The sequence below is a fragment of the Engraulis encrasicolus genome, chromosome 4 (genome assembly GCF_034702125.1).
Source record: "Engraulis encrasicolus isolate BLACKSEA-1 chromosome 4, IST_EnEncr_1.0, whole genome shotgun sequence".
NCBI lineage: Eukaryota > Metazoa > Chordata > Actinopteri > Clupeiformes > Engraulidae > Engraulis > Engraulis encrasicolus.
In genome coordinates, this window is record NC_085860.1 from 21,197,984 (window position 1) to 21,225,483 (window position 27,500).

The 27,500-nt window shown below is 44.5% G+C and overlaps 3 protein-coding genes across 4 annotated transcripts in view; 1 reads left to right on the top strand and 2 right to left on the bottom strand.

Annotated features, from left to right (window-relative positions):
* The window catches only part of phaf1 (phagosome assembly factor 1), a 30,461-nt gene extending 21,833 nt beyond the window's left edge, over nucleotides 1–8,628 (top strand). For both annotated transcript variants that reach the window (XM_063196868.1, XM_063196867.1), the window contains 3 exons: nucleotides 69–127; nucleotides 5,871–5,943; nucleotides 6,123–8,628. In XM_063196868.1, the coding sequence (XP_063052938.1) occupies nucleotides 69–127; nucleotides 5,871–5,943; nucleotides 6,123–6,275 (285 nt within the window). In that variant the 3' untranslated portion in view covers nucleotides 6,276–8,628. The remainder of the gene's footprint in view (nucleotides 1–68; nucleotides 128–5,870; nucleotides 5,944–6,122) is intronic.
* Nucleotides 8,629–10,338: 1,710 nt separating this feature from the next.
* On the bottom strand, nucleotides 10,339–20,042 carry b3gnt9 (UDP-GlcNAc:betaGal beta-1,3-N-acetylglucosaminyltransferase 9). Its single transcript, XM_063196869.1, has 5 exons — nucleotides 19,662–20,042; nucleotides 18,974–19,076; nucleotides 17,310–18,427; nucleotides 16,987–17,097; nucleotides 10,339–14,049 (listed from the first exon to the last, which is right to left on the bottom strand). The coding sequence occupies exons 3-5, from the start codon at nucleotides 18,018–18,020 to the stop codon at nucleotides 13,444–13,446; spliced, it is 1,428 nt and encodes a 475-aa protein (XP_063052939.1). The 5' UTR covers nucleotides 18,021–18,427; nucleotides 18,974–19,076; nucleotides 19,662–20,042; the 3' UTR covers nucleotides 10,339–13,443.
* Nucleotides 20,043–21,311: 1,269 nt separating this feature from the next.
* bbs2 (Bardet-Biedl syndrome 2) overlaps nucleotides 21,312–27,500 on the bottom strand; it is a 32,498-nt gene continuing 26,309 nt past the window's right edge. The window contains exons 16-18 of the mRNA XM_063196866.1: nucleotides 24,882–24,994; nucleotides 22,837–22,985; nucleotides 21,312–21,418 (exon numbers count right to left, since the gene is read on the bottom strand). Coding sequence (XP_063052936.1) covers nucleotides 21,312–21,418; nucleotides 22,837–22,985; nucleotides 24,882–24,994 — 369 coding nt within the window. The remainder of the gene's footprint in view (nucleotides 21,419–22,836; nucleotides 22,986–24,881; nucleotides 24,995–27,500) is intronic.

The following is a 27,500-nucleotide window of genomic DNA, read 5'->3' on the forward strand; positions in this document are numbered from 1 at the left end:
CTCTCTCTCTCTCTCTCTCTCTCTCTCTCTCTCTCTCTCTCTCTCTCTCTCTCTCTCTCTCTCTGCAGTGGGATCAGATCCAGGAGCTACTGGGCCACCCCATGGAGAAGCCGGTTGTTCTCCACAGGTGAGGATGCTTTCAGCATGTCATCGCTTACGCACAAGGATGCACTTTGGACCTGTGTGGTCCTCCATGTGCGTCTCTCTATGTGTATGGTTTTTTTTTTCAGGGGGTGTGTGTGTGTGTGTGCGTGTGTGTATTTTTGTATGCATTTTTTTATTTTTGTATGTCTGTTTTTTAGTGTGCCTGTCTATGTGCATGCAAATGGGTTTTATTCAAGCGGTAAGGTGTGTGCGTGCACGTGCGTGTGTGTTTGGGAGAGGGAGAGAGGGAGAGAGAGAGAGAGTAAAATCTGTGTAAAGTGGTTAAAAGGATCCCCGGCTATGAAGAATATGGGCTGATAGACCACACTTATTATTTTTGACGAAAATATTTAGTTTAAAAAAAATCATAAAATACTGCCATGCCCTTAAAAATTATATTTTTCGGTGACCAACGGATGTTTTCGCCACGCAGTGCATTCTGGGAGCGATGACGTAACGAAGTTGCAGGAGTCCGGAAACTATGATAGCACACTATTCTCTTGTTTAGCAGCTGTCGCAGGTTTGGTAGTAAAACGCCACATCGTGCTACTTTCGGGTGTAATTTCCAATCGAAAGGCAACAAAGGGAGTGGTGTCACGATTTAGTGACAAAATCAAGAACCAGTCTTTATTGATCCATCAAGCGTACGGACAGACATGCAATGTACAGCTTTCATTCATGAACAACGTAGCCACGGGCTAACAGCGACTAGTATTCCTGACCCAGTTCTCACAACAAGGTGGCAACTTCAGCACCAACATAAAATAACTCGTACATCTCAACATAAAAGATGCAAACATGCACACAATAACATCCCTGGGTACATTTAATATCCCCAGACACATTTTAAAGACATAAAAAGTCCAGGGAAGCGAGTGAAATGTGCGTTAAAAAACGTGACAGATAAGATGCTGTGTGCTCTCCTGAGAAGACGACTATGCTACGGTAACATCAGGCAAATCAGACTCGTCGCCACTCATCACAGAGGAAGACCACCTTACTCCACACCACAGTAAGTGTTGTTAACACTACTTCTATGTGTTGTCAATCCAAAAATTGTATTTGCGGCTACTTGGACGGTTTTACCTAGTTCAAATGCCGCGGTACAGTGGCCAGCTGATGTGAGAAAAAATGTAACCTATCTCGAAATATCACTAGCATATGGCAAAGCAAGAGCATAAAACAGTGCAGCCAAACATAACCCTAAACAACAGGTCGTTACAATATGTATACAAATCCATGTCCTTATTAGAATGCCCAGGATCTTAGAAAAAGGCTGAATGAACACATGCTGCATCATTAGGTACTGACAAGTGCAGGGTATCATGATCAGTACAGTTGCATGTTGAAATTGTGCCTTGATTTCATACTTTTGCCATCTTTGAATTCAGTAAGTGCACTGAGTAAAGAGACAAAGGTCTTGGGCAAAGGTCAGTAGGTTCCTAGTTTAAGGGTACGTTGGTTGTGTATGTTGACTCAAAGCCTTCTTTAGCTGATTTGTTAGATCTTACTTGACTTACATACCGGTATGTCTTTTTGTTGACTGGAAGTTGATTACATCAATTAGAACCAAAATGAAGAATATTTGGACAGCTGTGTGTCTACCAAAGTACCTCAAACCTAAATCGTATCCAATCTATACTGTGATGCACAATATTTTTCAACCGGTTCCATTTTTCTCAATTAAGATTTCATGTTATGTGAGACAGTTGCTTATATTTCACATGTGCAACTTTGCGCGCCATCATCTACAATAACACTTACAGTATTGTTGACCATATAATGTAATAGCACTATGTGCATACATCTGGAAATGTGCTCTCGTTCTACAGGATCGGGGTTCCAAGCAGCTGCTGATAGACCGTGATGGCTGCACCTCATGACCACCTACACCCTGAAGACAATAAATATGCTTATTGGGCTGTAGTGACAAACATGTACATTTCTTTAAAGGGACTCTATGTGAGATTTTTAGTTGTTTATTTCCAGAATTCATGCTGCCCATTCACTAATGTTACCTTTTTCATGAATACTTACCACCAGCATCAAATTAAGTATTCATTATGACTGGAAAAATTGCACTTTTCAAACATGAAAAGGGGGATCTTCTCCATTGTCCGCCATTTTGAATTTCCAAAAATGACTGTACTTGGACCATACTCGAAAATATTTGTTTAATACTTAAATATTCATGTTAAAATCACATTTGGCAATAGGCAGCCCAATTTCAGTAGGCAGCATAGTTGCAGTACCTTTTTTGACCATTTCCTGCAGTGTCCCTTTAATGTTACTTTTAACTTTGTTGTTGTGAGAATCTTTCTATTCTTGATATAAAAATACAGTGCTGACTCTGTTTTCAGGTTTTTTTTATTTGTATTACTAAACAAAGGAAGAATTTGCACTTGACATACTGAAACATGTAAAAAAAAAAACGTAAAACTCTGTGCCTAAACCAATTGAATGTGTAAGCTTTACATCTATTTACAAGTAATGACTTTGTTTAAAAAAGTGAGCTGGTGGGTCCGGACCGCAGCACTTCCTCTCCTGGTCGGCATGTCTGAGCAGTTCCCACAGGTACCCCAGGTGTTCCTGCTGGAGATGGGACACCATGCCTGTTCCGCTACTCTAGCAGGCCATCAAAGACCAGACCTGGTCCTCCAGTGTCATCTCCTGCAGAGAGTTACAGGAAATTTAGGTTGATACATACTGCCTAGGCCAGGGGTGGGGAACCTTTTCCTTTCGAGGGGTCCGACCCTTGAATTTAGCTTAATTGTATTTCAAATGTATTTTCTAAGATTCCATTACAAAATATGTCATATTTCATATCAAGCTACACAACATTAAAATTACATCGGGGGCCCAATAAAACAACCTTATGTGCAAACGGCCCTTAAGACATGGGGTGCGTTCCAATATGTGACCTCCCAGGTAGCAAAGTTTATCTGGCCCATTGTTGGCCCGATCCTTTTTTCGCGAGTGAAAACAGTCGGCCCGATTCTGGCTTTGTCCGTGGCCCAATAATGGCCCTATTACCGTATGCCGACAGTGTCGGCTCAGTGTTGGCTCAGTTACTGCATGTCATTTTATCATTTGCAATTGGGATGGTGAATGAAAAAAAGTGCCACAAAAATTGTTTTGGCAAGGCTGACGGCTGGAAAGTTTGTTTTCTCCACTGAGGAGGGGCCAGGAGGCGAAGCGAGGTCACAAGCACAAGTGGAGGACGCAAGGTCGCATATTGGAAAGCACTCATAGGTTCCCCATCTAAGCTAGGCCATTGATATTGGGAAAAGAAAATGTGAAGGAAAACACATTGAATCAGTTGATAAATGAAGGTAATTTGAAGTACTGTAGCACAGGCACTTAATGATACAGAAACTACAGGTAGGCTGATATAAAGTAGCATAGATGCTTGTGATCTTGCTTAGTTATGCTATGTTTATCCGTCTCACTCTGAAAAATGTGTCACTAGCCAAACAAGGGAACATTTTCATACATCTTCCCCTTCATCAAAACTGGGAGAGCAGGGGGGGAAAGGTCTTTTTCAGAATTATTTTAGTGCAACGTCACAAGTGTATCGGAGTTCCATGGATGAGACATTTTTGTAAAGTGAACTGCAGTGTAGGCTTAACTGTATGCTAGTTGGAGTGAGGGGAATGTACCTTTGTTTTGGGTCTGGGTGCTGCTGCTCCATAATCTACTCCAGGATATGGACCCAGTTTGTCTGCTACTTTCTTGACAGATGTCACTGGACCAAGGCGCTGTGAGCAAGGTCAGGGTTTTTTCTGGTCACCTGCATAATAAACAGTGTTGGGCAGTTAATGCATTACTGATTGCATGTTGCTGTCTTTTCAAAAGAATCACTTACACTACAACAATACTATATTTAAAATGCAAGGCATTACTTTTGCATTACTTAAGTTACTTTCGCAAAAATAGGCTAACTGTAGGCCTAAATATGGATCTGGCGATTTATTATGGTGTAAATGAATTTCACAACTCTCATCCAGGAGGTGTTTTTGGCAGCATGCAGACTAAGAACTACCAGGTTCAGGGATAGATCTCTTTCTGACCCACCACACTGAATACCACTATATCCAGGTCATTGTAATGCATTTATTTGTAACTTAAGTTATTTAGCATTGTAAATAAGTAAATGTTACAGATTTTTTGCCCTGTAATGCCTTACATTAGCATACTGCAAAATAGTAGGCCTAATGCACTACAGTAATTAATTACTTTTGTAATGCGTAGCAACTGATAAATGAACACTGATAACAAACATTGACAATTCATAAGCTTACTCAGTGCAAGCTTGCCATCTCGGTAAAATTGCTAACTCTTGGTTAGCCAAGAAAGATTTGATTCTGTCACATAAGGAAAGATGGCAAGCTTACAGTAATTACACCTGTTCCCATTTAATTAGATCATGTGATTGTTTACTGTAGCTTCATACCCATACAATAACTAGACTATTCAAATAGTCTGACGTTAGCAAGCAGGCTAGCTCATACGTTTTGTAAAGTAAAAGGCATTGGCAACCCTCCAAACATTTCCTACATACCTGAGTAAGTGTCTCCAACAAATAATGGTGGAGATTTGGTTCACAGTCGTCTGCCTTATTAGATAGCCACCACATCTTCGTTGTAATGCGAGCTAGAAGATGGCATCCTCCACTCGTGTTTGGCTTTCGGATACCTGATGAATGTGACATGGACGTCGCTGAAGCAAAGAAACCGTCTCTGGCTGAAGGGTGAATGATGTTGGCTGTTGACAGTGCACCAACCCACCAATAGATGGCAGTATATCCCCATTTCATATTTTACACACAAAAGCTGTAATGTTTCTCTCAAATTAAAACGGCTGAGCAGATGCCATGCAGCAAGCAAGTGCATGTCGCTGAGCCGTTACCAGAACAAAGGTTCGAAGCCGGCTGGTACAACTTCACGACGTCACTGTCCAGCATCGCGAAAAATGGCGACTTGCGTGTTTAATTATTTTTTAATAATTTTAGAAAACGAAGACATCAGCAAAGTTTTTAATAGAATTTTATTATAACTGACACTAATATGTATCTTTTAAGAAATGAAAGTCTAAATAGCCGGGGATCCTTTTAAGGGGAGAATAGCTCGGTTTTTCAGGGTGTAGCTGTGAAACCCTGGTAGTTTCCTAATGTTTCGGGGTTAAAGTCAATGAGCCGTGTGTCCAGTCACAACTTTATAAATAGCAGAGATGAGATGTGATGCAACCATTGGCCATGCAGTCCTGCAGTCCCCATGCAGTGAGTGAAGTCCTCAAGCCTCTGGTGGACACTCTAGCCAGATATGGATTATGACTCCAAGGGTGCTGGTAGTTTAAAAAAAGACTTAAGGTTTCAGGCCAGATGTTAGACCCTAGTTTTGAGGGTTCGGGGGTATGTCCCCTGAGAAAATGTGGAAATGCATTTGTTACAACTGTGACTTCTACCTCAGTATGGCTTGGCCTTCAAGGCCCCCCCTTGACTCTTGCACCTGTAAGGCCATGCAGTAATCCATCCATCCTTCAATACATCCTTGACTGCAGCATCTCTCTGTCTGTCTGTCTGTCTGTCTGTCTGTCTGTCTGTCTGTCTGTCTCTCTCTCTCTCTCTCTCTGTCTCTCTCTCTCTCTCTCTCTCTCTCTCTCTCTCTCTCTCTCTCTCTCTCTCTCTCTCTCTCTCTCTCTCTCTCTCTGTTGCTTGTCCTCCGCAGGTCCTCATCAGCAAACAACACCAACCCCTTTGGCTCCACCTTCTGTTTCGGACTGCAAAGGATGATCTTTGAGGTGAGCGGATCTTTTATGTCATCATTTTCGCCAATAAGCTTTAGGCAATGATTTGAGGCAAGATAAGCAAGGTGAACAAATTTTAAAAAGTTTTTAAAAAGCCAAATTTCAAAGAAGTGAGTCTTTACCTTGTTGACAGCCTATATGGTTTTGTTTTGCTTTGTTTCCGTGGTAACCAGGTGATGCAGAACAACCACATCGCATCGGTGACGTTGTATGGAGCGCCGAGGGCCAACAGCCACATGAAGGCAGAGGTCACCGCCGCCACCGCTACTGCCACTGCCACCGCCACCGCCACCCCCTCCTCCACCTCCGTCACCGCCACCCTCTGAAGCCCTGCCCAGTCTTCTCCTCCTCCCACTGAAGCCCTGCCCAGCCACCTCCTCCTCTTCCTCCTCCTCCCCCCACCGATGCCCTGCCCAGCCACCTCCTCCTCCTCCTCTTCCTCCTCTTCCTCCTCCTCCTCATCCATTACCAAGTTCTCCTCAGAGCCCCCTCCCAAGTGAGCGGAGTGTGCCCTCACCACCTGATCTGCACGCTTCCTCTTCCTCCTCCTCTTCTCCTCCTCCTCCACCCCAACGCTTCTTCATCCATCCACCCTCCACAGCAGCATAGAGGAAGCTCTCTGGGACCCCCCTGCCCTGCTCTGTCCTGCCCTGCCTCCTTGGTTTCCTCCGAGTGGGGTGTCGCCAACAGTACCCTGTCCCTGTACCCTGTCTCCCACCGTCCTCCTCCACCAGTCTCACTCTTGGCTCCCCAGCTCCCGGTCAATCCATGTATTCAATCCACGGTCAATCCATGTATTCCATGTTGCATCCTGACCCCCCATCCACCCCATATCCTCCTGCCTGTTTCCCCTCTCCTATCCTGGGTCAGAGACGCACCGCTCCCTACCTCCCTCCTCCCTCTCACCTTTCTTACCCCCAGCTGGTGGACTTTGTCTGTCATCACATCCCCTTTTGAGAGTGTGTATACGCCAGCTAAAAAAGAAAACACCCACACCCACACACGCAAATGTACTCAAAAGTGTGTACACAAACACACACTCACAAACACACACACACACACACACACACACACACAACCAACAAAAATAAGCTATGTGGTAATTTTCTAACATCAGTGTCAAAAACAAAAAAAACAAAAGTAAAACCTCTTGGTCAACGCGTCACACCAAATGACATAGAAGCATTTCAACCCGCTCCCCTCAGACACGCAACGGCCAGCTGGGGGATTGACTGAGTAGAAGAAAACATGAAAAACAAGGAAAAAGAAAAGAGGACAAGACAAGAAACATGGAAAAACCAGGAAAAAGAAAAAAAGAGTTACAAGCACAATCCAGCTTCACCCTGTGGTGTCGTGTTGTCCAGCGCCTAACGTACTAGCTATCATCTTCAAACACTCATGCAAACACACACACACACACACACACACACACACACACACACACACACACACACACACACACACACACCGCTTGGCCAAGTCCACAGCACAGGTCCTCTCTCCGTTTGCAAGGCTGCAGTTGCGAGCACTAAACTCTTACTCGTTTCGAGTTGGCATTTCTCTACATATTTCCTTGCAAACTAAGGAAAGCTGACTTTGTTGTTGTTTTTTAACATTTGCACTAAAACAAACAAACACACATGCACACACACACACACACACACACACACACACGCACACACGCGCGCATATTCATACACACACTCTATTTTACTTGATATAATTGTCTGTGTTTCAGTGCGGAGAGCATGTTTTTGATTTCCTGCTCTTGCTGTGGAGTTGTTGAAGTGAGGTTCAGGAGGGGAGGGGAGGGTTGGGTTGGGTTGGGTTTGGTTGTGGGCCCGAGGACGGGCACTGGAGAATTGTTTTTGTTATTTTGTCCTTTTTGGATTCTGCCATGAGCACACTTCCTCATGCTTCGTGCCGCTCAGACAAGATCCATGTGGCCTGGTGGCTCGAGTCATGCCTGTTGGGGCTTTCAGGACACTGTTAGTTACTCAAAAGCATTGTTACCTACCAGTTAACAACATACTAGGTTTCCAATGGAAAATTGCATTGCAACCAAGTAAGTTGCTAACTTACTTTAGCAGCGATGTTGCCGAGAAACGCACCCCAGAAACCTGGGGATGTTAACTCTGAGCAAGAGGTAAATCTAGTAATAGAAGAGGCATGAGTGACGGATAAAACTCCAAGTCACCTCTATTAGGAGATTTACAACTCACTCAGGGTTAATTCAGCTGGGTTTGGCAACTAAATCACCTGTTTAAAGTGTACGCCCCCAGGTCTTGTCCAACGCATGTCAGGTGTGGCGGTTCTAGTCTGTCTCTGGTCCTCCATCCTCCTCAACTCTCCTCCTCCTCCAGCTGTCCTTTGTTCTCTCACTTCATTCATCATCCCTCTTTTACAACTGTTTGCTTTTTTTGTTTGTTTCTTTCTTCTTTGCATCCCTGTATCCACATCCCTAACATGCATCTCTCATTCTCCTCCTTTAGTTTTTTAAAATTGTAAGATTTTCTCATTGTCATGCTTTTCATTTTCTATGGAGGTAATTGTTAAGCCATTTTTTTCTTCAACATTCTGCATCTGTTAATTTAATTGCCAAAATTTTAGCCAAAGATATTTCAATAGTTCACTTTATAATTAAAAAGGTAAATGAATATGATTTTGAGCTTGACCTTTCATATCAACTCCCCCCACAAACCTGACATTCCTTCTTCTGTGCCCTGAGCCCATTTTAATAACAACTATATTCGTATTCTTAAACATGCATCAGACATTTTGAAATAGTCATGTGATATGACGATTCTTTATCGACTCTGCTTAGTATTCTTTTTTTGACATTCTGAGCGTGGATATCTTCATTCATACGTATCATTTCTACTAATACAGTGGTTCCCAAACTGGGGGCCGGGACCCTGCAAGTGGGGTGGCAGAGAGAAGGGAGTACTTGCATAAAACGTACATAATTACATATACATGTCTATGATGGCAACATTTAGTGACAAAAAAAATGCATTTGAAAAAATGAGGGGGTCGCGAAAATATTCGTAGATTCAAAAGAGGTCTCACTCCCAGAAGAAAAAGGTGTGGGAACCACTGTACCATTATAAGACGCAGCTCAGCAGCTGTGTGTGTTGTAGCTGAAGTGGGTAGTGTGTGGAGAATAAAGCAGCGCCCTCTACTGGGCCGTGTGTGTAAAGTGTATGTACAGACTTGTATATAATATAGAACGCTGGTGTTTCCCTTTCTTTTCCTTTGGGGCTAATATGTTTTGAACAAGGGGAGTTGTTCTGAAGTGCTATGAAACGGGGAAGCTGGACAGCGGGGAGTTATTTATCAGGAAGCAGTGACGACTCATTCTAATCTAATGTGTCTTTGGGGGGGGCTCTTCTGTGGTGTGGTGTGGTGATGTGATGCTGTGTTGTTGTGTACTCTCTCCGATGATGAAGTAGTTGTTGTAATAGTGGTAGACTACGAGCTTGAGATCTCAGGCTTCCTCGTCCTCTCCTCTCCTCTGCTCTCCTCTCTCCAGGCCTATTGTTGACCAGCCTGGTATGACCCGCCCACAATACTCTTCATTCGTATTCATGGTCTGGAGGTTTTTTGACCTGACGCGATGAGAAGGGCGGGAGGATTGCACTCCGGATTGCAGTTCCGGTTTGAAACGATTGGACGGCTCTCACCCAATCATTGGCTTATTGGCTGTCCGCCTGGTAGCCAACTAAACCCTCCTCAGAAAAGAACCTCCAGACCGTGAATATGAATGAAGAGAAGTATTCAGGGGCGGGTCACCAATCTAATTGTTGACCACTAGTTGGAGAGCAACTGGAAAAGGGGCCGGTGGGTGAACAAGAGAGGACCATGCCTGTCTCACTCTTCACTCCAACAACCATAGAGTCCCCTGTATAAAAAAAGATTTATGGATTCCACAGACTGTGTGTCATCAATTGGCCCCTCTGGCAAGGTCTGTGCGCACCGTGACTCATGAGCGTCTGTCCATGTGTGTGTGTGTGTGTGTGAGTGTGATCGTGATGGTGTGTAGATGTGAGAGTGTGCGACTTTGTGTACACAACCCTAGGCCTGGGCCTCTCCTGTCCCATTGTCTGTGTGGCTTTGTGTGCGTAAACCAACTGCATGCTAACGTGGCACGCTCTGCTCACGATCACCTCATCTCACACCGCGATTGGCCTCGTGGCACCCCGTGACGTGACATCACTTCCTCTCACCAGTGTCGCCAGACTTCCCCAGTGTTCTCCTACCACTCTTAGGACTCTGCCAGGCGTTTTGGCTTTTACTGATAGTTTACATGCATTGTTACATTTAGCTTTCGCGAGCATCTGTTCCTTCTCTTCTCCTCTCTCTCTCTCTCTCTCTCTCTCTCTCTCTCTCTCTCTCTCTCTCTCTCTCTCTCTCTCTCTCTCTCTCTCTCTCTCTCTCTCTCTCTCTCTCTCTCTCTCTGTTTGTTTCTATTTTATTTTGGCCCCTCGTTTCAGTTTACTTCATGAATAAACAGTTGAAAGGAGAAAATGTGGGGAAACTTTAGCGTGCCGCTGTAAACTGTGCCTCATCTTCTTCTACCAAGCCTCTCTTCTCTGTATAAAGATCAAATGAAACCTTTTCAAGCTGCATTGTGTCTGGCTGAGCTGAGCATGTGAAACCAATGGGATGGATTTTGTTACCCTGTCATGGTCCCCTTGCTCCAAAATAAACAAATGGGGGGGAAAATATATAAAAATTACACAAAAAACCCTTTTGGAGTATGAAAGAGATCTTTGGGGTATTTGACAGAGGTCCTGGACTCTTGTCATGAGGAAATGTTGTTCAGGAAATGTGTTAATCTGCAGTTATCCAACTTTGGCATTGGATAATTCAATGACTTTGTAGGCTGTAAGTGTCTTTAGTGCTGGGCACTTCTGAGGGGTGGGAGGGGGGGTACCTTGTGTGGTCATCGGGGTCGTCTGAATCTCTGCCTTTTTCTTACAAATCTACAAGTCTATCTTCACGCCAGCTCGTTGATGATGACCTGAGATTCACATACTGCTGTTGTGTTTTGTTGGATTCTAACAAATCATTTCTCCCAAAGACTGGAGTTTTGCAGCATTTGTAAGATGAACTATCTGTACACCTCAGACAAAACTGTTGTTTGATCTGATCAAAAACATTGTGACCATTTACGTGGCGATGTTTAAGAGAAGGAATGTTGTTGTGCTATCCTGTTTGTGGAGCTACAGGAAGAGAGAGTGCCTGGATTTTAACAGACTTAATTATTTTTGTTATCATAACACCTGAAGCAGAGCAAATTGCTTTATAAAGGGGTTCAGGCGTAAGTCATTTTTCCTTCTCTGAAAGTTGTATGTGTGTGTGTGCTTTTTTTGTTTTAGAGTTGGGGATTTTTTTGCATTGGAATGAATGATTTGTTCTTGAGATTGTAACTAGTTCTGGAGAACTTCAGGTCAGTGTCATGCCGCATATTAATGCTATGTATTGTAACCCCCCCACCCCACCCCCCTTTCTCGTATATATATTGTATGTTCCTATTGCTCCGACCCCCACCCCGCCCCGCCCTGTCCATCCTGAAAATTAATTATTTTTCTGCGTGAGTTCAGTATATTGGACCCATTTCTGGAAATGGGATTATCCTTAATTAAAAATTGTGAAAAAATGTATTGGAATGTGGTGTTTTATATTTGAGATGTTTTTACCTTGTGTAGATATACCCTGTTGGACACATAGGTGGGAAATCAAACATTTTAACAGGCATGATGACAAAAAGCAATAAAGAATGGCTGTGAATGATGATTCTGACATGGCCTGCTGAAACAAAACAAAACAAGAGGAATAAAGCAAGCTTTGCTCTCCGCTTCTGAAATGATGATGCAGAAATGAAATGAATGCTCCGATTGGTGGAACTGGCCTAGTGTGTTGGCCGTTTAGCTCCACGTTTTTTTGCAATTCAATAAACTGCTAAATGTTTTGCATTTTGGGTCATTTAAAGAGTTGTGTTGCGGTGGGTTACACCGTAAAAAAAAAAAAACTCAGATGAAATAAATACTAAAAGAAAGAAATCGGAGCTTGTATCTTTTGTATTTTTTCATGTTTTTGAAGTTTTACATGCATGTGTCTCTTTTTTCTCTCTAAAAAAACTTTTCAGTGTTTCCTTTTTTTATATACTTTAAATTGAAAAATATCTCTAGTGTCCATAGAAATGACATACAGCAGACTGTTCAGAGAAAATACAGATACATTTCCAAGGGTCAACATTAACAGCAGGTTGGTGTGTCTGTAGTGTGGGTGTGTTTTGGGTACGTGTGAGCAGGGCTAGATTAAAGAAGGCCCGGGGCCCTAGGCTACAGGTTCCTGTAGGCCCCAACGGAAGACAAATTTCTTAACAAAATAACGGACGGCGTCATCATTCCAAACCAAGAGGATTACTAATAAGATTTAAAACTACATGACAAGGCAGGATAAGTTAGCAAAACCGCATCTTGTCACATTTCACCAATTACGTATGTTGATCTTGTCCCCCTTTGGCTAACTGGGGGCCCCTTGGCAGGTGGAGGTCCCTAGGCTGCAGCCATTATCTAGCTAGCCTGTGCGTTAATCCGGCCCCGCGTGTGAGTTTCGTTACATTCTTAGCAAGAGACTATTGCCTCAGCTCTCCATGTCTGCATTTTACACAATGGAACTCAAAACATTCGACTTGACGAGACAACTTCTTGTGATACTATTGTTCACAGGTGTCAGGATACAATACAAAACAATCTTTCAAAAATCTGTTTTTTCAGGGGCACTAGCACCTTCAAGTGTTTCCAAAAGTCTGAGTATGTGCAAACAAAGTAAATCAGGTTCATGAGGTTCGTTTTTGCAAAACCAAATAGTCCTTATCACAGAGTCCTTTTAAAAAAAAAGCTCTTTCGATACCTTAGACAAGAGTGTCCCGTACATAGACATTCTCTACTGCATAGTCCTGTACCGTTCACTTGGAGACACATGGCCCCCTCAGACCCTCAAGAGGAAGGTCCTGCCACCATCTTGTTTGGGGCTTAAAATGGCCACATGTGGCAAACCCTTCATTTGTCTCATGTGGGATGAGTTCACAAAACAAGTCCACTTTACTGAGACTCATAGCTCAACACCATTGGACTATTGTGCAAAAATCAGCACATTTTTAAAGTCTATTAAAACATCGTTAATCTTGAGGGAGAAATGTTGATAGTCCAAACAGTCTATACGAAATGTTCTTTTAAATGGTGTGCTATTGTGGGTGACAACATGGCTCAGTGGACAAGTGCAGCAGTACGCCGGGGACCCGAGTTCGATTCCATCCCCAGATTATTACCCGACACTTCCCCATCTCTCTCTCTCCTACTCATTTCCTGTCGTCTCCATCTTCAACTGTCCTCTCAATAAAGGCCAAAATGCCCCAAACACTGTTTCTTAACCTATTGTATGAACCCATTCACAGTATACGCCATGTGTGAGTGTTACAAAACATCAATGCTTCACAACAAACACTTTCTTATCCCCGTAGTCCGGCTCCCCCCCCGGGCCGGGCTGGGTGGTGGGGCGGGCCGACTTGTCCCTCCACCTGAAGGGCCAGGGGGTGGGCGTCCGCTTGGAGTGGCAGGTCAGGTGGGGGTCGTGCAGTAGGTTGTACATGAGCCAGATCTGCGGCACGGTGAGGCTGTGCACCACCATGAGCTCGCGGTAGAAGCAGGGGTCGAACACCTGCAGGTGCGGCGCGGCCGACGACTTGACGATGCCAAAGGTGCGGAAGCCCTCGTGGCGCGTGGGCGCCAGGCCGATGCGCTGTAGGCACATGCCCAGGAAGACGTCGTCGATGGGGAACAGCTCCACCTCCTGGCAGGCGCGGTTCAGACGCAGCGCCGTGTGGCCCGACATCACGAAGCCGCCGCCGCCCGCGTAGGACGGGTACACGCCCTGGCCGTACACAAACTCGGGCACGAAGTACTTGCTGCTGCGCCGGCGGATGGGCCGCGCCCGCACGATGATGTCGCCTACGAAGAGGTCGCGGTGCTCGTCCACGCTGCGCAGCATCTCCAGAATGTTCTCCACGTTCACGTACACGTCCGCGTCGCCCTGGACATACAAAGCCACGCACACGAGGAAAGGAAAGGAAAGGAAAGACAAGTCGGTAACCCTTTACTTGCCGTCATGCGCATGACATAACAGTGTCATAACAGTGTCATGACATAAACACGGTTGTCAATTGTCAAAAAGTTGATATAATTTGAGCTCTCTTTACCATAACCGAATGTCACTTGAACACAAAATGTTTATGACATTGACATAATGTTTATGACACGTGCATGACTGTGTTATGACACTATTATGTCATACATATGATGCCAGCATTAAGAAAAGTGTTACCAACAAGTCTTATTCCCATAGCAATTCACATATCATACAACAAGGCATCTCTGTCATGCTTCACATAAACATAAAGAGTGTTGACAAAATCATCAGGAATTGCAAAAGACTTGAACCTACAGAGACACGGTTATAACCTTATTGTCATCAAAATGGTAAAGGCCAAGTCCTAATCGGTTACCTACGACTCTTGATAATGTCCCAGCAATAGCCTAGTTTGTGTACAACTGTTTTCTATCCATCCCATTTAAGCACTTATTCCCTTTCTATTCCAATTAGAAGAGTCCATGTAAACTAGGCAACTAGGCTAATGTTGTTTAGCCAGGCTGTGTCCTCCTAGTGACGCAACACTTTCAGTGTTGCAACTAGTCAGGTCAAGAGCAATGCAAGTACTTTCTGAGATCCAGAAAATACGGGAACTCCTCCCACTTTGTTGATAAGCAAACAACCATAAGCAAACCAAGGGAGGTAGGTCAACCATGCCGTTTGGGAAACATTGATTGTTATGCTCTTGGTCAGACCAAGTCTCGAAGAGATTTGAACTTTGATGGTAATCAGGCTAAATGTTGTTATGATTTAATTACGTTTTTTTTCAGCAAAGAGTGAATGGGCCCGCTGCAGACCCATCTACACAAAGGGGCTATAAAGATAAAATGAGGGGAAGACATCATTACATTACATTACATTACATTACATTGCATTTGGCAGACACTTTGTAACCAAAGCGACTTTCGAAAGAGGACATAATCATAGCCAACATCATATAATAAAGAACATGGAAAAAGAACATGTTGAGGAAATAAGTTTGTGAAGACTCTGGTTCATCCAAGTTTCATGTAATCCAGAGAGGTTACTTGTAAGCAGTGACGGGCAAAATGGATTCATTACAATCCACTCCAGTGTCACATGCAGAGGTGGAACGTAACTAAGTATTTTTACTTCGTTACTGTACTTAAGTATTTTTTTCTGGAATTTGTACTTACTTGAGTAAAAATAAAAATGCAGACTTTTACTTTTACTCAATTACATTTTTTGACAATTACTTGTACTTTCTACTCCTTACATTTCTAGGAGAAGACTTTGTTACTAGTTACATTTATCCTAGGTTTTCCTGTTGTGTTTCGTGGATATTTCAGTAGCCTCAGCTGCGGGCAGGGAGGCAGGACCAAGCCCCTCTTCCAAATTGACACCCAGACAGAAAATATACTTTAAAAAACATTAACAGGACTCCATAGTCATGTTCAAATAGAACCGAAAACCGTTGCAGACAATTTTTCCTATTGGATCAAGTAGGTAGACATGGAGAAAGACAGCCATTGCGTGAGTAGGCCTACTTGTACTTTTGTACTGAAAAGTACATTTAAAAGTTAGTACTTAGGACTTTTACTTAAGTACGTTTTTGGTGTACAACTTTCACTTTCACGTGAGTAATTTTTTCGCAGGGTACTTCTACTTTTACTTAAGTACACAACTTCAGTACTTCTTCCACCTCTGGTCACATGACACATATTCCAAATGACTGCTTGGTCTTACCTGTTCAATTCAGCCAGGGGATCGGCTGGTTGAATGAGCATCTGGTTGAATTGGACAAGTAAAACAGCCATTTGTAATATATGTGGCACAGAGTGTAACTAATGAATCCATTTGGCCCATTTCACCTTGTAAGCAATTGGAATTTCTCTTATGCCTCTTTTCCACTGCCGTTTTTCTGGTAGGCCTACAGCTCAACACAGCGCGACTCGTCCACTCTTTGCTTTACGATTGAGCTGTGTCGTGCCTTTTCGAAAACCAAAAAGTGGCAGCTGAGTCGCGCTGTGTCGAGTTGTAGGCCTACCAGAAAACCTGCAGTGGAAAAGAGCCTTTAGATGTGCAAGGTTAGAAGAAGCAGTCCAGTTGCTTACAGTACCACCTAAATCCTTGGATGAGGAAATAAAAGAAGAATAACATTGATGGGTACTAACCCGCACTACATTTCATAGGTCCTCCACTATTTTTCTGCTCTCTACATGACTACATGACTTGTATACTGCTGTACTCTGTACTGACCCCTGGTTCTGTACTTCAGGGGTCCCCAAACTTTTTTCTCTGGGGGCCACATTATCGTTCCTGACTGTGATCAGGGGCCGGGATCAATCATGTGTGCTGTATACTAGGCCACTGCCTGTTATAGCCATAATTTCTAGCACAAAATAGTTCATCATTACAAGTGATTTGGAAAAGAAGTGAGTACTTCACATGTTTTTCAATTTGAAATACCACAGGTATTCCTTTTAATTTCCAATAACCATGTAAAAATAGCAAGGAAAGGTTAGAAAAAATAGGGTGATTGACAGTTTATGAGTGATACAATAGAAGTTGAAACAAATATATATTTTATCATTATTTTTTCTCTGTGAGGATTGCTTCTTTGGGCCAATTCAAATGGTGACGTGAAGACACGTGGAGGGCCGGTCAAACGGGCGTGGCAGGCCGCATATGGCCCCCGGGCCTTAGTTTGGGGACCCCTGGTTCTGTACTTGCTTGAATGTCCTCCTTGTAACTCGCTTTGGTCAAAAGTGTCTGCTAAATGTAATGTAATAATGTAAAATTAAAGGAGGCTAAGGTCAGATTAAAGGGTTCTAAATAAAATATAATAAATATTAACACCTTGAAGATGAACTTGACGTCGGCACAGCTACGGTTCACCCACTGCAGGAAGTGCGTCTCCTTCAGGGTCAGATTGAAGAAGGTGTCCTCAAAATCCCACAGCAGGATGTCCTTGAAGTAGGGACGTCAATGATTGATCGATTAATCGACTTTAATCAATGAATGCATTAATCAATTAAAAATATGAATCACAATTAATCGCCAACATGACTGACGAGAGACCATGTGGAGAGTGTGTGTGAAGAGGGGTGTGAAGACGAGTGGGAACATTTCAACTACCTTTGAATTAAACATTATAAATATAAATGATAATTTGCACCTACCTTGAAGGTCTCGCTCTCGTAGGCCAGCAGCCGGTCCCACAGGGGCAGCTGGGTGGCGTTCTTGGGCACGCCCAGCAGGAAGACTGTCCTGACGTCGATGCCCGGCTGGATCTCGCCCTCGCGGCCCCAGGTGCGACGCACCACCTGCCTCTTGTCGAAGTCGGCCGCCACCGACTTGATGACGATGAGCATGTAGGGCGGCGTGCCCTCGGGGCCCGGGGCGCACTTGTCCGGCTGGTCGATCATCATGCGGAAGTCGCGGTTGTCCTTCTTGCGGAGGTAGTCCTCGAAGTCGAACGGGGCCAGCGTGGGGCCTGATGCCACCGTGGCCGCCTTGGTGGGCAGGACTTTCCTCACCACGCTCTTGGACTTAGCTTTGGCGCCCTGGGCTTTGGCTTTCCCATGTGCTTTGGATTTGGCCGCTGCCTTGGCTTTGGCCTGTATCTGGGACGCCGGTCTGGCTGGCGCCTCCGGGTCCTGCCTGCAGCGTGGCAGCTCGGAGGGTCTTGCCAGGAGGGCCAAGGGAGGCCCGGAGTCCTGGCTGTCCCCCGCGGGGGCCCCCAGGAGGGAACGCGAGCTGGGGGCGCCCTGGTCCAGCTGCCAGCTCTCCCAGAAGGGAGTGAGGCTGCTGTGGGCGTACAGCAGCAGGCACAGCGCCACCATCAGAAGCAGGGTGCACACTACATCTCCCTTCAGGTGAATCCTTCTCATCGTGGCCCACTCACTCGCAGACGGATCAGCACAGGAGAAGGCTTTTATCTGCTATCACAACATGGAGCGCTCTCCCCCTCCCCGGCACAACACAGCACAACACAACACAGGCCACAGGCCAGGTTAAGTCAGTGTGCTGTGTGCTGTAGATAGAGCTCCATTAGCTGTAGTCTGAAAGAGTACTTAGTGTTCCCTTCTGGGATAATTGCCATTCACGACGGGACCCAGACCGGCACGCCGCAACTCCAGGGATCCTAAGAAAACTCCCTGAAGTCCTGTAATCTAATGGATCATGAGCGAGACATTTCTCCTGGCTTTAGTCACCAGGCTCGGAGACGTAAACACAGCACTGCATGCTTGGTGTAGATCTGTATGGCACATCTCTCTGATAGAAATGTTTGTCCAGCCTGCAAATGGAAATATACCACAGTCACTATAGGGTGTGGGGGATGTGGGGGGAAGGGGGAGAGAGGTATGGGGCTAGTACTGTATACAGTATACACAGTCTCTGAAATGTACAAAACTGCTCAAAATGAACAAACACTGTTGCTATGTAATTACAGCATGTAAAAGGGGCATAGGCTATTATCTGTGTCAGATATCACAATAACAAGACAAATTTAAATGGAGTCAAGTCAAATGAAGTCAGGTTAAAAAAAATGATTTACCACAACACATTATTTCATGTATAACAGGAATCATGTAAACATGTAAAGCATAACAGACCCTGTAGTAGATTGCGTAAAGAGAATAAAATGGCGAAGAGGAATAAGCACGGTACAGAAGATGAGTTAGTACGCATCTGGATGCATCCAGCACATCTGGCCAAAATCCGGCACCGCTTTACGCATTCAAGAGAACACATTCAATAAACAGTAAGAACTATGAATGAAGCGATATAACTGACGCCATGGATTTGTTTGAGAATAACCTTGTTGACTTAACAAACCTACTGTATATTGTGTTGTAGGTATGTTGTCTTCGCAAGTCCTCGAAAGCGACACACCTCCCTCCAGTAGGCTATACGAGTCCTCGGCACTCTATACGTCCCTCCGCCTAAACGGAGTATGTGGCAGATGTATGGATGAGTGTATGGATTAGTTTGGCTATAAAGCACACTGCTAAAACTTCATTCAAATCCCGCGTCACAGTATTGCATGTATGGCAAAGAAATGTTTCATTAGGGGGGCGTGTCTGACATTATGTAAGAGTACGTAAGATTTTACAAACTTAAAGAAAAAAAAAGGAAAATGCAGTGGCATCAAGGAGAACACTGTGTCCTTGCCGTTTCAACCTGTGATGGTTTAAAACTTTTGTGCCATGGTAAACATACAACTCCAAAACATAGACATCAGTCTACGAAACCAAGTTTGGGAGAGAACAAAAAAGTGTCAGCCTCTATGGAGAGACCAAGGAGCATCCAGTTTATCCAAAATGTGCAGTCTCATGCATCCACAGTTGGGGGAGGTTTTTTCGCATGTTCACCGCTCACTGCAGGCAGCCTTGTGAAGCCCTATGATGCCACTAAACACCAAACACGGTTCGTAGCCCTTGTAGATGATGTCATGTTCAATATAATGTTTAGCATCGTAACATTCTGCTCAAAAAGTGCGTACAGACCCGGTAAACCCCAACACTTACCGCTATCGGTGAACGTCACGTAATTACAGAACCCAACTGCCAAGACCCAACATCTGGTTTCGATATTAAATCTGCAGTCCAGACAGTGGATGTCCACAAACTTCTAGAAAGTTGCAAAATGAAACACGGGGTCTACCTGAACATCTTTTATAAAACTTGCTTGCCACAAAATGTAGCATGTGGGGCTTATTCCCCCTAGGACGAAGAGTGCTGCTTTTTTGGAAAGCTCACATATTTTAACTGAGTGTTCTTTCCCCCCTCATGCTCACGTGACGCGCTCGGGAGGCTGTTGGATGTACCGCGAGCCAGATGCCAGCGCAGCAGCTCCACTCCAGTCGCGCGCCCTGAGAGACGCAGCAAGAAAAAAAAGGCCCGTTCATGGGAATGGCTTGTCGGGGCTGTGCGTTTTCCCGGCGATTGATGCCTTGGCTCTCTCGCACATGTGCAGCATGCATGCCCTCCTAGTCCTCGCCACTGCTTGCAGAAGGGGGAAACAATTACAGAACTGACCCAACTAAACGATGCTTTCCCAAAAGGAAAGTCTGGCGCCAAACGCACAATGTAGCGAGTCTGGAAACGAGGGAGGAAACGAGACGTGGCTTCACACATGATTTTTTTTTTATTATTCAAAGTTTGTACACGCACACAGATAATAACGACAATGACTCATTCTATTTACAAACTGTAAAAAGTAACTTTACAAATTACAAACCACACAATTCTCATGTAAACAATAGAAATGTATATTTTCCTCACATACAGTATTCTCATTGCTTCACCATTCTATTTGTTTTCTTTAAATAATTATTATCCACACAATTTATTCTATAAAAAATGTGCCCTCTGTCTTCCCACACAAGATTGGCCCTCAGCAAAGTAACAAGTAGTGCATTATTATGTGGCATTATTATGAGCCACCTCATAATCCGCCCTCCCTCTGACAAGGCTCAAAGTGGAGTGGAGAAACACACTAACTCCTCAGCATTTCTCCACTCTTCAAGGCCCTTGGTGCCCCAGAAACATTCATGCCCCACAGTAATTATGTAAGAGAGAGAGAGAGAGAGAGAGGTGAAGGTAGAGAGATTGATGCCCCTGGCCTTGATTTGTAGTGTAACAGTATAGTGATTGCAGGCCCATGGGGTTAGAGGTGTGTGTGGAGGGAGGCATATGACCCTTGGGGATGAGTGTGTGTGTGTGTGTGTGTGTGTGTGTGTGTGTGTGTGTGTGTGTGTGTGTGTGTGTGTGTGTGTGTGTGTGTGCGTGTGTGTGCACCCGCACGCGTGAGGGGCATGTACTGTATGAGGGTGGAAGGTGCCTGGGTGGAGTGTGAGGTGTGTGGGTAGGGAACCCGACAAGATGGGGAGGGTGGTGACAAAGGGGGTCTGTTGTCCTGGGCCCAGGGAGAGATGGGGCCCGTAATCGAGTTTTAAATACATTGTTATGTATTGGATGGGGATGTCCCTTTCAGATTACCTCGTCCTGGGCCCGGCAAAAGCCATCAGCGGCCCTGGGATGTGGGGGGTGGGGGTGGAAGGTCCATAGGGTGTGGGCAGTAAAAAGGTGCGCGTGGGATGGATGGTTGGGTGTGGGTGGTCTCGACTCAGTTCTGCTCAGCTCGAGGCGGTGGGATGGGTGTGGGCGGGGCTAGACTCAGCTCGAGGCGGTGCCTGCCTTCATGATTTTGAAGAGGGCGTTGACGTTGTTGTTCTTGATGGCGTCTCGACAGGCAGAGATGACCTGGTTCTTTGGCTTGCCCACTACAAGAGACAGAGGAACAGGAGCACAGACTTAGAGACAGAGAAACCACGCTGTAAAACAAAAAGGTCTTTAATTTCTCAGTATAATAAAGAATAAACAATAAAGCAGAAGAAAGTAAACCTGTCTGAACTACAAGTGAGTCTTAAGCCAATAAAGTTTGACTGGTGATAAAGCACAGATCTCACCAAGGCTTCTTCTACATGGCTGCTAAAAGGTGACTATGCCAAGCACAGATAAATAATGCACACATAATGAATAAAGCAAAGTGAAGCAAAGTCCAGACATGTTGGAGAAGGCAAGCAGAAAGAAACAAAGAATTTCAGAGAAATGTAATCGTATGCCAATGTTATGCTGGTGGTGGCTAATCCAATCAGCAACACAACATTTCTATCTGTTTGATTTTGTGGACCTAGGTATGTCAGCTCTCATACTTGCATTCTAAACTTCCCCTCGCTTTGCTCAATTGCTTTGCACGTATTCAGTGACTGGCAGTGATGGGTTACAAGATGGGATACAGACGTTACAATCCAATGCAAATCCAAATGAGCTGGATTTACGTTTCCCGTTTACAAACATTCGCACAGTGAAGAGGAGCAAGATGCTAGACAGGAATGTTTGTATACAAAAAACCCATGTATAGGTCAATCAGGCTGGTACAACCAGAAAATTTGAAATATGTGGCACTAGATTGTAACTTCCGAATCCTGGTTGCCCTACAATGCATTGCACTTCATGCATTGAGCCAGCCTGCACTCTGCATCATGTGCATGTACTGTATGTATCTGTGCTGTTACCCACCTAGTTGCCTGCCTGCTCGCTGGATGGTTTGCATGTAGCCAATGCATAGGTTTCCTGTTTACAAACATTCCCACAGCTAGCGGTCTCTCTGCAACCTCTGATTGTTTGGACACTGCTGTCACTCACATGGTTGGCTGCCTAGCATCTTGCCCTCCTCACAGCGCGAAAGTTTGTAAACGGGAAACCTATCTATGGTATGTAAGTATCTGTGCTGTTACCCATCCCACCTCTGAGCCTAGCTGCCCTCTAGATGGTTTGCATGCAGCCTGCTACAGTATGTATGTATATCTGATGTGTGGTTTGCATGTACTGTGTGTCTCTGTGCTGTTACCCATCTCTAAGCCTGCCTGCTCTCTGGATCGTCTGGTTGTATATGTATTGTAAGTGTCTCTGCGGTTACCCACCTCTAAGCCTGCCTGCTCTCTGGACAGCCTGGTTGTATATGTACTGTGTACAGTATATCTGTGCTGTTACCCACCTCTGAGCCTGCTTGCTCTCTGCATAATGTGCATATAGTCTACAGTATGTAAGTATCTGTGCTGCTACCCACCTCTAAGCCTGCCAGCTCTCTGGATCACCTGGTTGTATATGTATTGAAAGTGTCTCTGCGGTTACCCACCTCTGAGCCTGCCTGCTCTCTGGATAGCCTGGTTGACGGACTTGAGGCAGGCCAGCAGAGCGTTGTGGTTGTTGGAGCGGATCTTGTACTCGTTGATCAGGTCCCTGTTCAGGTCGTACAGCTCAATGTACCTCTTCTTCATGCTCCGTCTGGGATAACAACAGACATACGTACATTAGGGGGTAGATCAGATCAGACAGTTGCCGGTTCAAATCCCACCCTCCCTAGGCCTCCATCCATCGCTGAAGTGTCCTTGAGCAAGGCAACTAAACTCCATACTGCTCCAGGGACTGTAACCAATACCCTGTAAATGACTATATCATGTTGGATAAAAGCCTCAGCTTAGTGTAACGTCATGTAATACACAGTACAGTAGGATGAAATCTTACTTTCAAGGGAATAGTTTGCAGTTTCAGTGGAGAAAGAATATTGTGTACATTCCAGGTAAGGGTGCAGGTCAAAGGCTGATTAAAAAGTGTTGGCACACAAAAAAGGATTTCAAGGGTGTGGACTCCTGTATTGTAAGACTTCTAAATAGCTTGCAAATTCCCAATTTCACGAGTTAAGCCCTGTTTAGAGACAGTTTGTGATTTGTTTAGAGAAAAGACGCACTCTCGACAGCAACTCGTATTATTTTATTTACCAAGAGATCATGACAAACCAGACAGTCGTTTCATGCACTGACTCAGTTGCCCACACCCAAAGACATTCAGTGAAAACAATCCGGGAGTTGAGCTTTCTCAAAAGCTGTAGATAGTTTGTGATAAAATAGTAATTCGGATCAAAATGTGGACACTTGTGACTGATCATTTTTTTGGGGGATATTTTGGGTTACTGTGGTAGTTTGCATCCAATCACCTCTTCTTTTAAAACTATGGGAACTTCAGTACCGAAAGGCCTCAGGGTTTAGTACAGCCCTTGAACAATGAGGCACTGAGGCAAAGACACCCATGTCAGGAAATTAAATTTTACCTTTACTTTTTTGTTGTTGTTGCTCAATGTTGCCGTTTTAATGACCAATGAAAGTAGACTGCTGCTGAATGCTGGAGCTGTGTAGCGTGTGAAAGAGTGAAGTGGTGTGTTGTAACGCTAAGCCGTCTATTTTACTCCACCCAAAACAATAAGACAGTCTTGAAGCAGCATAATATAAGAGTCTGAGTTCTGCTTCAACGCGCAACACATGCTGAGACAGCACATTCTGCATAATGACAACAGGAGAGGAGGAAGAGAGGAGAAGAGAGAAGTTGGAGGAGAGGAGGAGAGGAGAAGGGAGAAGAGGGAGGAGAGGAGAAGAGAGAGCAGGAGAGGAGGACAGAGAAGAGAGAGGAGAAGAGGAGAGGAGAGGAGAAGAGGGAGGAGAAGAGGAAAGGAGAAGAGAAACAGGTGGAGAAGAGGAGAGGAGAAGAGGGAAGGGAGGAGAAGATATAATGGGAAAGGAGGGGAAGGGAAGAGAGGAGGAGAGTGAGGAGAGAGGAGAGGCAGAAGAAAAGTAGAGCAGAGGATAGAGGAGAAAAGAGGGAGAAGACAGGAAAGAAGTGGGAGGAGAGAAAAAGAGAGAGAGGAGAATATAAAATGAGGAGAAGAGAAGAGAAGAGAAGAGAAGAGAAGAGAAGAGAAGAGAAGAGAAGAGAAGAGAAGAGAAGAGAAGAGAAGAGAAGAGAAGAGAAGAGAAGAGAAGAGAAGAAAAGACAAGACAAGACAAGACAAGACAAGACAAAATAAACTAATAGGGAACAAGAGAAGAGAAGACAAGAGAAGACAAGAGAAGACAAGACGAGACAAGACAAGACAAGACAAGACAAGACAAGACAAAATAAACTAATAGGGGACAAAAGAAGAGAAGACAAGAGAAGACAAGAGAAGACAAGACCAGACAATACAAGACAAGACAAAATAAACTAATAGGGAAGAAGAGAAGAGAAGAGAAGAGAAGAGAAGAGAAGAGAAGAGAAGAGAAGAGAAGAGAAGAGAAGAGAAGAGAAGAGAAGAGAAGAAGAGAGCAGGATAAAAAAAGAGTATGCAGTATAATAGTAAGGAGTACCCACATGTCCCCCATGAGGCGAGCGTCCTCCGCCTGCACCAGCATGTTGCGGATGTGGTTGGAGTGGTCGGCCATGGCAGCCGTCAGCTTCTGGTGCACCGAGTGGAACTCATCAACCTACACCACACACACCACACACAACACAATGCAATACACATACCTTTACTGTATGCACAATAAGGCGATCACCATCTTTACTCATCCACACACACACACAAACGACACAATACATATCAGTTTACTGTCCGCACAACAAGGGGCCCAACATCTTCACTAACCTACACCACACTCAAACAACACAATACAATACACATACACATACACATACACATACACATACATATACACATACTGTACGCACAATAAGGCGATCGTTATCTTTACTCATCCACCCACACCACACACACACACACACACACACACACACACACACACAACACAATACACAGAAACACACACACACACACACACACACACACACATATACAGTGTATATATGAGAATATGTTGCAGTTGGGGTAGTGAGTCTGCAAGAAGAGCACATCTTTGCACCATCTGTGGTTGGGGTATCAGTGTGATCGCAAAGACGTTTCATCCCTGCAGTGTTTATCGCCCCTTGCTGAGTTTTTGTAGCGAAGTGTGTGTCTGGCAGTGCGACGAACGCACGCATGCCCAGTAATGGTTGCCGGGGTAACCAATCACTTCCTCAACTTGTCAACTGAATGACACGGGGCAAATGAATTGCTATTAGAGCGTTTTTAAAGAAATTTGGTCAGCGATTAACAGTGTTAGATAAGCAATAAGCCACTTGAACCCCTGGGTTGTGCTCTATTTACAACGGGTAAGGCGGCGTTTACAGCACTCCGCTTCGCATCGTGCCCCACAACCACTTACCCGTTGTAAATCGAGTACAACCCACGGCCTCTTGGGGCTTATTGCTTATATGAAACGTTTACTGTGCAAACAATAAGGGGACCTCCACCTTTACTCCTCCACCTCCACCACACACAACACAACACAACACAACTCATCGGGGTGGGGAACTTATGCATGTCTCGAGGGCCATTTACGACCCTTGAGGCTGTCTCATCTGGCCCCCGATAATTTTAATGTTATGCAGTTTCACATGAAATATGACATGTTTTGTAAAGAAATATTAGACATTATATTTGCAATACAATTAAGTTCTATTTTCACTGGACCTTGTGAAGGTGGGGTCTGTTGTATAGTGGCCCCTCGAATAAAAAAGGTTTCCCACCCCTGCAATATATATATGTTTACTGTATTCACAATAAGACCACCCATCTTTGCTGCTCATAGCCTCAAAAAGGGCTTGGAAATGGGCAACACAGAGTACATGTTGGCTGCTGCCCCAAATGGAACTCATCCACCTACAGACTCATGCATGCACGCATGCACGTATGCACGTATGCGCACGCACGCACGCACACACACACACACACACTTTACAATGTTTGAATGTTTACACTGTTTCATACAGTAGTATGATATAGGGAACATGATGTATTGAAAGCAGAGTACATTTTATAACATAATTCTCTGGCCAAAAGTCATGTTTGGCAGCTTAGTCAAGACACCATCAAATATGCTCCTCCGAAAAATATGTTCCTCCACCAAGTATGTATCCATATGAGCTTCTTCCTGTGGGCCGAGTGGTCATATACAGTAGACCAGTGGTTCTTGACCTGGGGTGCGGGCACCCCCTGGGGGTGCGCCAGAGATTCCAGGGGGTGCGCAGAATTTCGTTTGTGTTGAGGTTGTGACCAAAATTATGCTTGCAAACATTATACTTAGGTCAAATTAAGACCAAATTATAACATGTTATGGTCCCCATTTTAAGTCATTAACCCTATCCAGACTGGGCTTTTTTGGCATTCCTGGGCCTGGGGGGGGGCTCTTTTGACCCCCCCCTCATAACTCATGAACGGAATACGGTATGACCACCAAACTTTGGGGAGATGATCTACATATGGACATCTATGAATGACATGATTTTTGTGTCATTATCTGGTATTATGACGTCATTATGACATCATCTGTTTATAATGCCCAAAATCTCCCCATAATGCATTTTCCATCAAATGTAGGTAATGCATTTAAATTTTAATGATTATATGCTTCAGACCACTTTAATGCTCACAAAGCTGTCTGATGCTAATGGAAATAACAAAAAAATATAAAAAAGGATCAATAATGAGACTTAGATCAGTGATTTTCGGTCAGACTACCTGTCAGAAAACCGTTGCCATGGCAACGGGAAACATGATAAACATAATCTTTTGGTACTAAACTGTAGCCAACTAAATTTTAGGAAAAGTCACCAAGTTTCGTAGTCATAGCTTAAGTCGTTAAGGAATTATACAACATTAAAGTTGGTGCGGGCACTTTTAGCCCCCCCCCAGTCTGGATAGGGTTAAGGTATTGGTAATGTCTCAAGCAAGACTCATTGCAATTAATCGCTGAAAACATTTTTTAGTGCATATACACGTGCAGAACTTTGTGCTGGGGGTGCGCGTGTGCTTGTCTTCGGCACAGGAAAGGGGGTGCGTTAAGTAAAAAAGGTTAAGAACCACTGGAGTAGACCACCATATATGTCTGAGGA

Excerpts from the sequence above, each read along its gene's own strand:
- b3gnt9 (XM_063196869.1), bottom strand. The coding sequence starts at position 18,020 with ATGAGAAGGATTCACCTGAAGGGAGATGTAGTGTGCACCCTGCTTCTG. Across the intron at positions 17,098-17,309 it reads ACGAGAGCGAGACCTTCAAG|GACATCCTGCTGTGGGATTT; the intron begins GTAGGTGCAAAT and ends CCCTACTTCAAG. Across the intron at positions 14,050-16,986 it reads ACGTCAAGTTCATCTTCAAG|GGCGACGCGGACGTGTACGT; the intron begins GTGTTAATATTT and ends TTGTATGTCCAG.